The sequence below is a fragment of the Lingula anatina genome, chromosome 4 (assembly GCF_051362555.1).
Source record: "Lingula anatina isolate TDL-2025a chromosome 4, LinAna3.0, whole genome shotgun sequence".
Classification (NCBI taxonomy): domain Eukaryota; kingdom Metazoa; phylum Brachiopoda; class Lingulata; order Lingulida; family Lingulidae; genus Lingula; species Lingula anatina.
In genome coordinates, this window is record NC_141770.1 from 19,758,370 (window position 1) to 19,770,373 (window position 12,004).

At 35.4% G+C, this 12,004-nt stretch overlaps 1 protein-coding gene across 1 annotated transcript; it reads right to left on the reverse strand.

Annotated features, from left to right (window-relative positions):
* Positions 1-882: 882 nt before the first annotated feature.
* LOC106161122 (centrosomal protein of 76 kDa) lies at positions 883-11,534 on the reverse strand. The gene is made up of 12 exons (XM_013537985.2): positions 11,376-11,534; positions 10,567-10,807; positions 9,723-9,947; positions 9,134-9,319; positions 8,305-8,531; positions 7,711-7,902; positions 6,378-6,541; positions 5,660-5,777; positions 5,011-5,223; positions 3,855-3,942; positions 2,260-2,389; positions 883-1,974 (listed from the first exon to the last, which is right to left on the reverse strand). The coding sequence occupies exons 1-12, from the start codon at positions 11,436-11,438 to the stop codon at positions 1,836-1,838; spliced, it is 1,986 nt and encodes a 661-aa protein (XP_013393439.1). The 5' UTR covers positions 11,439-11,534; the 3' UTR covers positions 883-1,835.
* Between the last annotated feature and the right edge of the window lie 470 nt (positions 11,535-12,004).

A 12,004-nucleotide genomic window follows, 5' to 3' on the forward strand; every position in this document is an offset into this window, starting at 1 on the left:
GATCGATCCTGTTAGATTGATCTATGTATGGGAACTCAGTCTAATGCTTGTTAGATATTTGACTTTCATCCTAATTAACTGTTGGATTAAAATTTGATGTTGGCTATGCAGTTAAGCATAATGCATTATTGCATCAGTATTGACAGCATCCTATTTTGTGCAGTTTTAATTTTCTGCTTTTTATCTGTACATGTGACAGCTTTGCTGCCTTGTTTCTAGTAAGTTCAAGCTGTGACCAAGCAGGATGAAAGCATGTATGGGGCCATGAGGTTTTAAAGACTGAACCTTCATTAAAAAAAATCCAGGCACTAAGCAGGTGAGATTATTAATTAATAAAATTATTTCAAGAGTTGTAGAATGAAAGGCACTGAATATGCTTCCTACTTGTAGATAGTTTTATATGACCAGGGCTGTGCCAGTTCTATTAAATCAGCACTTCCTTTGTATACTTCTAAATCATGAAGATCTTGCTAGTATATTTACCACTTTGTAATAGGGTACATGTCAAGTATTCTTTTGTTACAATTGTTGATGATAACATCCTCTGTAATTAGAACCGACTAGATGCACACCTTATTATGGTTGCAATTTCTATATGGGCAATTCTTGCTATTGTCTAAAACACTCTACCTGTGATTTAATTGTCTGACTGTTTTTATACCTGTAAAATTTACCTTATGGGTAAAATGGCATGTCCAAACAGGGGACATTATGAGCTATCTGAAACATAGACTATGATACTTGTAGAAAAAATGTCTTGTTAAATTTTTGAATGATCACAGTGGGGAAATGTACAGTTAATATTTTTAACCTTTTCAGGTCTGTTGTGCCCAATAAACATGGCCTTTCTACTGCTTAAGTACCATTATAGAAAATCCAAGGTGAGGTTTTAATAAATTTATTTTAAATGAAAGGCATTTATACTTCCCAGTTGAAGATATATTGACATTAGCATGGATGTGCCAGATCTATTAATTTTCATGTTATTTTACTCTTTATCTTTCAGGCAGATGAAATGCCAGTAAATGCCATACTTTCCAATGTGACTGTTCATGGAGAGATTGTAGTATGTAAACATATCCAGGATCATCAGTGAACCTGCTTCTGTCACATCTATACACAGGTTGCCTTCTTCTTCTCCAGGCAGACAGAGTTTACTGTTATCACAAAGAGATATGGCATAGAATTTTAAATAGAAATATACTAATTAAATCCATCCATTGCAAATTAGACTGCTGTCTGACATCAAATCCTTACATGTATTATACAGTTGTAATCTCCATCAAAATCCTATAATACTGCTACTTGTACTAGCAAATGAATGAGGTACAGGATTCAAATAATATCTATAATACAAAAAAAGGTATACACTTAACATGTTTTACCCTCTTTAAATAAAGTTTATTTTCATTTATTATTATTATTATAAATATTCTTTTTTTCTGCAGTAGGTTAACCAACATCAATGGCTTTTTTTTAAATCATGCACTACACTTCTCTGTTAAACACCTAACACAGTTGTGCTTCAAAGGACTCTACTCCAAGTTTTCACACTGAGAGTTCCTTTTATGACCTTCACAAAAATTCCTCACTTTCTGATCATTTTAGGCAAAATCCATGGTGTAACGTACCAGAACACGATAGATATGATCCTAAATGTTCAGTAATAATAACAGAAAGCACTAATAAACTCTTCTCTTGCAGTTTTTTGATAAAATTCCTCCATCTGAAAATTTTCACAAAATTCAGCAACTTCAAAAAATTTTCTTCTCTGAGTAAGAGTGAGGAAATCTATACCAAAGGAGAAGAAAAAAAAAATCCAATCCCTTATAATGTTACAGCACAGACTTGTACTTGCAGGCAAACATCAGCCATGTTGCACAGGCTGACTCCGGGTAGGGAAAAACCCGCACGCGCACTGCCAGACGAACATGGTCTCCACGACACTGAATGATATCTTCACAAACTGGAGATCTGAAAAGTAAAATGAAGATAATTTCTGAAAAGATTTTTGCATCAAATACAAATTTGATAATTTCAAAAAGAAAAAGAAAAACTAGGTTATAAAACATTTTTGTATTGCTGACTTTGTCCACTAAACATTGTCTTCCTAATATTTAATCACTCTGATCAAAGCATTGCATGTATTTTTCAAACTACACAAGTAAGTTCAATGTAAGTGCAAGCATGTTTGCAAAGACAACAACTAAGCCAGTTTCAAAATCAACTACAAACCATGATCAATTTAAAATTGCGAACCTTAAACAAGCAGCAAAGGCTCTCTTGGCGTTCCTGTGTATAAACTGTACTGGGTATCCTTTGAAAGTATGGCCATCAGGAACAGCCCGCCTCACTGCGTCCTGGAAGTCCTCATTGCCTGCTGGGACTCCTGGATGTGGAAATGTAAAGTTTTTTAATACTGCAACATTTATATAAACCGAGGGTTTTTCCCAGCAAACTGTCCAGCCATCATTAGGACAGTCGCCATCATCACCAGACAGCCTTTATTTTCAAAGATGGCTGGATAGCTTATATTTTTTGGAATTATGACAGCTTTAGGCTTATTTGGACTCCCTGAAACTTTGTATGAAATTACAGGTGGTAATTTTGGATGGCCTGTACCCACAATCCTGGGAGGCGCCTTGATATAAAGATACTCCAAGGGTGCATTCCCAGAGATTTAGATCGATCTAGAAATTTAGATTTAAATTGACCCAACTCCCTGGGGATTCACGCTGAATTGCAGTCAGCCGAGCGTGCACCATAGTTAATTACCCCCTAAAAGCTTTTAGTAGGCAGGAAAGACGCTTAAGCCAGCTAAGCTGACAGTAATCTAGTGAGACTCACTACAGGGAAAGATTGATCTAAAAACTATGGGAATGGGGTCCAAGAAGGCCAATAAGCACTGGTATCAATATCATACAATAAGAACTTCGAATTCTCTTCCATCCCTTGTTGAAGGTCTATATGAACCAAGCTTGAGTGGAGTGTGGATTCCTAGTAATACATTTAAGCTACTTCTACTATTTTCTTATAAGACTGAAATAAAGTCAAGGGATAAACTGAATATATCACTCAATCAACCATAAAAGAGCTGCTCATTTCTTTAAATTTTTGGTCATAAATTTGACCTACTTATCTGACCTACAGTGTACTTATCTTCCTTTCTAAGTCAGACCACCTGGCTGTTTTGAACATCTAATCAAAGATTCAAGTTATGATCTTAATGTCAAGTCACACATTTCAATTTACATATCTATTAATATTACTGAAGCTGATAACCTATGCAGCTTTTTAGACACCAATTGTGTTCAAAAGTACATGACTCAGAAAGCAAGAAAAAGTAACACAGTACACCCATCTTAATTCTATGACCAAATAAATAAAACAGTTTTCATGTTTTAAGTTTACATTTTGATTGACTTGAATACTGCTTTTTTTCCCCTTTTGACAAAAATGTAGTATGTTAATTATGAATTATACATTGGTACATTTTGTTTCTATATAGAAACCCACTTCAAATATTTCACTAGTTGTTGCAGGAATCGCTTTTAATGCTTCAAGTGCATTTCCTCTGTTTCTCTTGAATAAACTTTGTTTAAAAAAAGTTCAAATATAGTTATATTGTATTTATTTATTAAGGTGACATGTGACATAGATATAGAAATCATCTGGTATCGTGGGCCTACAAGTCACCAATCTTTGAACATATATTAGAAACAAAACAAAAATAAACTATGATTAAGGTTGAAAGTTATATTAAGCAAACACTATAATTTATGGTACACTCAACTCTTGAGTCCTGAATAGAGCTGACTGCCTTTAACTAAATATTACTATCCAGATCATTTTACCTGTCAGTCGTTCAGTTTCATAGGCAGCCAGTGCTGGTGTAAGGAGATAGCTCATCTGGTCGTCCCAGGACGTGTTAAGTCCTTGTTCCTACATACAACAATAGATGATAGTTAACATAATATATAAAACTCAGTTCTGTATGAGAGTATTTAATTGGGCCTGGCTTTCGGGGGAAAAAAAGACAGCAATTCCTATAAATACTATAAATATAACATGCAGTTCTATCTGTCGTAATTCAATAAAGCCTTACTCCTCAATGTCAAAAGAGTGTTTAAATCAGTTTAACATGCAGTTCTATCTTAAGTATTACTAGTACACAAATAAAATTCCAAATATTTTGAAATGCAATTCAAAGAAGTAAGCTTAAGATTTACTCAGGTATTTTGTGTCAAAGTAACAACTCTAGTCGATAATAAATAATTGTGGTAAAAGTGCATGAGAAACCAGTACTGTGTGGAGTATAAATTGAAGACAAACCATATTGAAATGGAATGATTAGGCCTCAGGAATTCCAAAATGAAACATTTTGCTACCCTAACAGTTATGAATCATCTTATAATTCATTCCTTCAAAAATCATCTTAAAATTCATTTTCTTAAAGAAATAACAACTTTTGATTTTGGTAGATAATTGGATTTTCCTGGGGAAAATGTCAATTTTCCCATACTTACCAATAGTTAATGAATCTATTCCGAAAATCCAAGTTTTTTTTTCTTAAAAGTTTGGTTCTATGTAATAATCTCTTAAGAGCAATCTGTGGAGGCACAGTGGTCTGTTGGCAAATACAGATTTCAGAATACTTGTGATAACTGCCTTATTGGTGGTAAAATAGAATTTATCATATTTCTACATAATATTTATTGTGAAATATGGACCTCATACAAAGAGATTTTATCCTTTAATCTATGTACAAAAAAGAAAAAAAAGAATTGCACTGAGAGACATATAAGACATAGAGCGCATTCTGAACAGCAGATTACCAGATCCACAGATCAAATATGGCGACCAACTAAAAAGCTTGCCCCTTAATATACACTAAATACACTAAATACATTCCCTGCAGAGTTTACACAACAAGCATTCAAGTGGGTTGGTCACATTGATCTGTGTATCTGTTAGTCCGCTGTTCTGAATGCGCTCATAGATGTAACTGACCCTCCTATGTTCAGTGACCAGTGCCCTGAGTTCCAGTTCCAGGCTGTTGCTGACCATTCCAGGGTCCAGTGTGGAGGCACACAGGGGCGGCAGACCTGGCCAGGACGGCATGGCGCCCGCGCCACACAGGGACAAGATGGCGTCTTCAGACATGCTCTTCCAGCGAGCCTCATTTTGGAGATCAAAGTGGCAAGTTTGGACAGAATCATTGGGCTGCAAGTATTGAAAGTACCTCAATTCAATGTATTACTTATTAATATAATTTTAATGACTCTCCTCTCTTACTAGTGTACTGTGTAAACAACGTTATTTCTTTCTCTGGTTAGACTGTGGAAGCTTAATTTCTTTAGCTGAGACACACAAAACTGTGTCAAAATCAAGTAGCAGACGTTAATGAAACAACATGAATAAAAATAATATATAAAAAATATTTTCAAATTGTTACCTGAAGGCAGAAAATTTTACAGGGGAAATAAAGTTACAAAAGAAACCAAAAGACCAGTATCTGTTTTATTCAATCATTTTCCTGGACCCTATTTCCAAACAATACAGGTCAATCCTGGATATAAAGCAGAGGGGACGGGAGGGGGGTAAGTGTCCCAATTTGCGCCACCCCCTCCCCCTGAATTCTGCCTTCTGTAATTCTTACCTGGCTATTGGCATAAAAACTCTGGTGGTTGAAGACAGCCCCCACTGTTTTATAAGGGTGTTGGACCTTGGGGGCGGTGCCAGGCAGGTCATCTGGGTTGGACGGTCTGTGAATATACCTAGGAATATATCAACAAAATGTGAGGTATTTGTAGATTCACATCCCCAGGGTTGGTACCTCATGTAATTTTTTTTTTAAGAGAAATATTTTTAATTTTTAATTTTTTTTCTGTCTATGCAAAGTCAAAGGACTACAATCCTAGCAGCCTTACAAAATTAGTACGTTTAATTTTTATTAAACATACATCATTGACGAACAGTTCCAATTTTCTCTCCAGAAAAAGAGAAAATGCAATATAGTTTTTAAAACCAAGATAAGTCAATGCCCTAAACGTCAAACATTTCAATATAACTTTTTCATTAATTAGCTGGCATCATCAAAGAATTTTGTAATCAACAGCATGCAGAGGTTAACTGATAGCCCAAAGAGTATTCCTGTGTCAGGGCAGATCCAGAGATATTTTCTGCTGGTCTTCCTAATTATCTTTGTTGATCCATCTTCCAATGTTGACCATCTTCTGTCAGTTATTATTATTTATTAATTTTATTTATTAATTTTATTTATTTAATTACATTAATTATTTAATTAGATGCCTGTCACTGAAACTTGAAGAATTCTAATTGTCTTCCGTCCACCCCCATGTGCCCTGTGTACATACCTGTGTCCAGTCAAGCTTTCCCAGAAAGTGACCAGTCCATCTGTGTTAATGGTGACCACCCAGGCATGTGCTGCCCCCTTGGACTTGGTCCCCACACAGACATAGGAGTCCAGGCCAAAGCCCATTAATAAGCTGCATAATAATACTGCATGGTCTTCACTGTCCTGAAATCATACGTACAGTACATATAAAAAACCTTTTTTAAGGTGTCTTGATATTTCAAATACTGTCACAGAAATTGTCAAAGAGTTCAAAATATTTTCAGAAAATTCAAAATACATATGAAAGAAGCAATACAAGAGATCATCATTGTGCTATGATATACCCATTCAGAGTAGCTAGCAAATATGTCCCATTGGCAGAATATTAAAAGAAAAAAAAAAAAAACATATGAGTGAGCTGAGAGAATAAGTGACAATAAGCCTTCAAAGAGGTTGAAAAGGTGCCTTACAACTCACCAATAATTCTATCTCAAGGAAAACCAAAAGAATACTGAGTAGCTTAATGTGTCCTAACATTTTGTCTCTTAGACCCTGTTCCCACAGATTTTAGATCGATCTATCCCTGTGGGGAGTCTCACTAGATTACTGTCAGCTTAGCCGGCTTAAGCATCTGTCCCGCCTACTAAAAGCTGTAAGGGGGTAATTAACTACCATCTGCGCTCGGCTGACTGCAATTTAGCATGAACCCCAGGGAGTTAGGTCGATCCAGATGGATCGATCTAAATATCTGGGAATGCACTCTAACACAGGTTCACACAGTATTCTCAAAACAATATGCACACAGGGTAACTAATATCTTGGCTTTCTTCTTCCCTAATGTAACCATAAAATATTTAAAAGGCACATTGGTTTCAGGAAAAGCCAGATATGTAATTACTCTGTGAATGCATCATTTTGAGTGTATTTCTTGTCTATACAAATGAAAAAAGGCAAAATGTCAAGACTCACTTACTAGTACCTACACAATCTTCTTCCCCTTCAGGCGTTCAACCCCTTGTATCAGTATATGTGGTATACACTCGAATCAGTATATGTGGTATAGTCTCGTATCAGTATATGTGGTATAGTCTCGTATCAGTATATGTGGTATACACTTACAAGTATCAGTATATGTGGTATACACTCGAATCAGTATATGTAGTATACATTTGAATTAGTACATGTGGTATACACTTGTATCGGTATATGTGGTAGACACTTACAAGTATGGTTATGTGTGGTATATACTTGTATCAGTATATGTGGTATACACTTGTATTGTTATGTGTGGTACACACTTGTATCAGTATATGTGGTATACACTTGTATCGGTATACGGGGTATACACTTACCCCTTTGTTTCTACACAGAAAAGTGTGCATATTAGCCCACTGCTCTGCCCTTTCTCCTCCACCCAACACAGGGACTTTCTCATAACCAATTAAGCTAACAAAACGGCTGGCTTCTCTGGGTGTGTCCAGTAGACGTCCGGCTCGCAGAGGACGGACAAAGGAACAGACTGGCTTGTTCACACAATTCTCGTCCTGAACAATGATCAAATAAAGTTCACAATTTCTGACATTTCCTCTATTGCGTACAAAGATTTGCCTAATTCTGTTTCTGTGCATCAAATACCCATTTGTTACCATAAGACAAATATACTGAAAATGTGTACAAAAGACAGACTATATTGAAAAGCATTTGTTATACGCATTTCCACCATACCCGTGAACAAAACTGAAACCCAAAGGACAACAACAGAAACTAACTTAAAACAATACAAAAGAAATAACTTCATAAAACTATCGTAAAAACACTTTCCCCAGAAACCACCAAACAAAATTGCTACCTACAGGGCGACTACAAAAACAAAGGATAAACATAAGTTACTTAATATCCTAATCTTATTTAACTGTCTCATTTTCTTTTCTCCTTTATCACAATACCTGTGCAAATATCTTGACCATCCTCTGCCCATGTGACTGTCTTATTTGTAGGAACTCTCTCCACCACTGTTTAGCATACACCAAAAAGAGACGCTCCTTTTCTGCTTGCTTACTCTTTTCTAAACTCAACTGTGCTGAGATGACATCTTCTGCTAAAATGTGTTGTGTCTTTGGTATCAATTCTATTTGCACATCTAAGATACCTACTGGTACTTTATTCTCTGTTCCTGTCCAAAAAAAAAAAAAAAAAAATTGAAATAGTTGTCACTCTATATCACACATCAGTATGTTTTCAACCTTAAATCGTATACAGCAGTCAAGGGATCTCTTCTGGGAAAAACCTTCCCAATATTTCTGCTATATATCTGCTTGCTACAGATGTGATTGAGGTGAGTTTTCATATTAAACAGACACTAAGCATTCTATGCAAACTTTAAGAGACCATCCTTGTGGAATAACAGATAAGTATATATTAATGATTATCTTGCAACAAAAAAAGTTACTCCACATATGCAATGCTTTAAATGCTGTCAATTTAGTTCAGTTAGTTCCATAAATCTATTTCATTCATATCTGTCCTCATCAGGAGTTAAATAACATTTTACACAATGGAAGAACTAAGGACACCAGAGCTGGTTTCTTTAATGATCTAGATGTATTATTTACAAAGACTTACAGGGTTGAAAAATGAAATAAAAAAAAAAGAAAAAAGAAAACAGCTGTCCCTCAAATGAAAAATGCATCTCTCCAGTAGCAAAGAAAAATAAATAAATAAATAAATAAATAAATAATCTCCATTCTGTTCCTGGCAATATAAGCTCTGACCTACCTACTCCCATGAGTTCTAAGGACATACTAACTCTGCCTGCCTGTGAGGCTAGTACAGTTCTCCATTCAAGGAAATGGGATGACAGCAGAGTTCTGTCCCCTGAGGAGTCTGTCTTTATAAGGACAAGATGGAGAGGATCACACATTGACAGCATGGCTGTAGGGTCTGCCATGCGGGCTGCATCACCTGAAAAATAGAGACATTTCTCTCATCAATTAAACTTTGGACTGTAAAATAAATCAACATCTGTCATGCGGGCTGTGTCACCTGAAAAGAGACATTTTTCTCATCAATTAAACTTTTGACAGTCAAATAAATTATCAGCTTAAAAGTTGCAAGAATATGAAGAATAACCATCCATTAAAATTGATTTTGAAGACAAAAGTCACAGTTGACATTATATATTTTTAATTTATTTACTTTTCACATTGTGAAAAAATATAGTGGGTTTACTCAGTTAAATAAAATTTTTCACATAAAAATTAGTGAAAAATTCAAGCCTTTTTTTTTTTACCCCCCCCCCCCCCGACTATCACTTAAATTCAATGACAAAAAATTAAAAACTTAAGCTACTCTTTCAACATATTACCTGCATTATCTTTGTGGAGTTCAAGCAAAAAGCCTTCCTTTAAATCTGGTTCACAGGCACAAGCCACTGGCCTTGAGCTGAACCTTTGACCTCTAAAGTTAAGGTGCAATGTGAAGGTCGCTGAAGCATGACCTTGAACAGGCTGACCTTCATGTAAGTGCTCCAGAAATGCCTTGCCACCAAGTATTTGGAAATAGATATAGCGCCGAGTAGGATCAACTGGAGCTGAGTACAAAGAGGGAGAAAATGTATCAATCAACATGAATATACAAAAAGATAAATTAGAGAATAATAAAACCATGGTAAGTTACATGGAAATCTTAATCTCTCTGTATGTGAACCACGTAGAACAAAATCAATTTGAATTATGAAAATTTTACATTTTATAGTACTAGGCCCAGTTTCATCAACACCGGATAGTGCTATCCTCTGGATAACACTATTCATTAGATAAAATTGTTATCCTCTGGACAATTATCCTTTGGGTAAAATAATGTTTACCAAATCCTAGATACTTATTTTTGTCTCTGATATTGCCTTCCAGTGGATAAAAATGGCTGATATCATCAGGATAACTGTCCAGGCGATAAGGATTTTATCTGATGGATATTGTTATCCATAGGATAGCGCTATCCAGTGTTGATGAAACATATATGACAAACTTTCTGCAATAAAATTATAAGGAATTATTTTCTAATTTGGGAGTTGACTAATGCTCCAAGGGCAGTCTTTGCCAAAAGAACTTACTAGTACTCAATCACCTTGCTAAAAAATAACAGAGAATTTCAAAACTAGCTTTCTGTTAAAAAGGTAAATCATATCACAAGCAAAATTTCAAACATACTTTTCTTAGAAGCACCGCCCTTCACATTCTCATCCTTCGTTACCAATCTTGCAGCTGGCCTTAGGGGGCTTTGGCGAGATGTTCCGTCGAATGCCAACTGCTGCATAATATCATCAACCACCCCCTGCCTACGCAGTGCATCCAAGATTTCATTTTCACCAATCTGGTCTGGGTCATATACTGTTTCTTGGTGGCCAAAATTTTGAGACAATACATCTTTTATTCTGGACTGGATATCATGCTGATATGAAATGAAATAATGATGACTTAAATTGAAATTGTGCAGTGATTTTAATAGAAGTATCATTGGAATTCCAACTACTACCTTATGTGTGCCTCACCTACATTGTTCTAAATGGGTCCTAATCACACAAATATCTTTTATACTCATTTTAAACTTGAAGCCTGCCAGGTATTGTGATATTTTAAAGCAAAAGAAAATGTTACCAAACCTACATTTCTCTTTGTTTTTCAGGAAAAAAGTTTTCAAAAACCCATACATTCCTGATGCCTATCAAGCTACCAGACCGAAGCTACCACTGTACACTGAATGTTACTATATCAGTAAACTTTGATGAATTTGTAGCCCTACCATATAAACACGAGATGACCATGCTATTCCAAATAGAGGAGATCAAACATACACTACTGTTAGTCCACTGAATCAGAAATAGATACATATAACATGTATACTGAGAATAAACTAGACTGTACCAATATGCAAAGCTTAGACAAATTAATCAGAAACCAACTTGCGGCGGGGTGGCACAAAATTGTAAATAAAAAATCAAACATATTTTCTTAGTTACCTGTGAAAGATGATTATGAATTATTTGCTTCAGTTCTCCTATCTTTTCTGGTGGTAAGCTCATTTTATATTAATCATGCCATAACAGTTGAAGTACAAACACCTTTCAATTTTCATAAGTTTCGAAACTATCCCCAGTTCGAATATGGCGGATATATTTAACCACTATGTGGCGCTTCAGTCAAGAAAGTCTGTCTCCAAAAAAGAAAAGTAAGACATGACCTCAGACAGTCAGAAAATCAATATGTTGATATGAGTATTTAAATTCTCACTTAATGATTTTAAAAGTTAGCGATGATTGTCTACCTACTTATGCAATTACGCTGTTGATTCGAAGCGCAGATAAAAAATATTTGATTATTTTCAAATTTAAATTTGAAGCGTCACCTATCGGGTATTGTAAAATTGAAAGCGAAAGAGAAAGTAACCAAACCCGTGTTAAATTTCTTTCTTTTTTAAAAAAAGTTTTGGTACTAGGATGTGACAACATACCAAAAAGTCAAATAAATTGCTACATGCTCTATACCACACTCTTAACGTGCTGAGGAAAAATATGACGAGTTATAGCTAGCTGGGTTTTCCCGAAGGTGTAAAATTAGATCAAATGCATCCAATCACCCTGCCCTAACC

Excerpts from the sequence above, each read along its gene's own strand:
- LOC106161122 (XM_013537985.2), bottom strand. The coding sequence starts at position 11,438 with ATGAGCTTACCACCAGAAAAGATAGGAGAACTGAAGCAAATAATTCAT. Across the intron at positions 9,320-9,722 it reads ACTCCACAAAGATAATGCAG|GTGATGCAGCCCGCATGGCA; the intron begins GTAATATGTTGA and ends TCTATTTTTCAG. Across the intron at positions 8,532-9,133 it reads CTTAGAACTCATGGGAGTAG|GAACAGAGAATAAAGTACCA; the intron begins GTAGGTCAGAGC and ends TTTTTTGGACAG.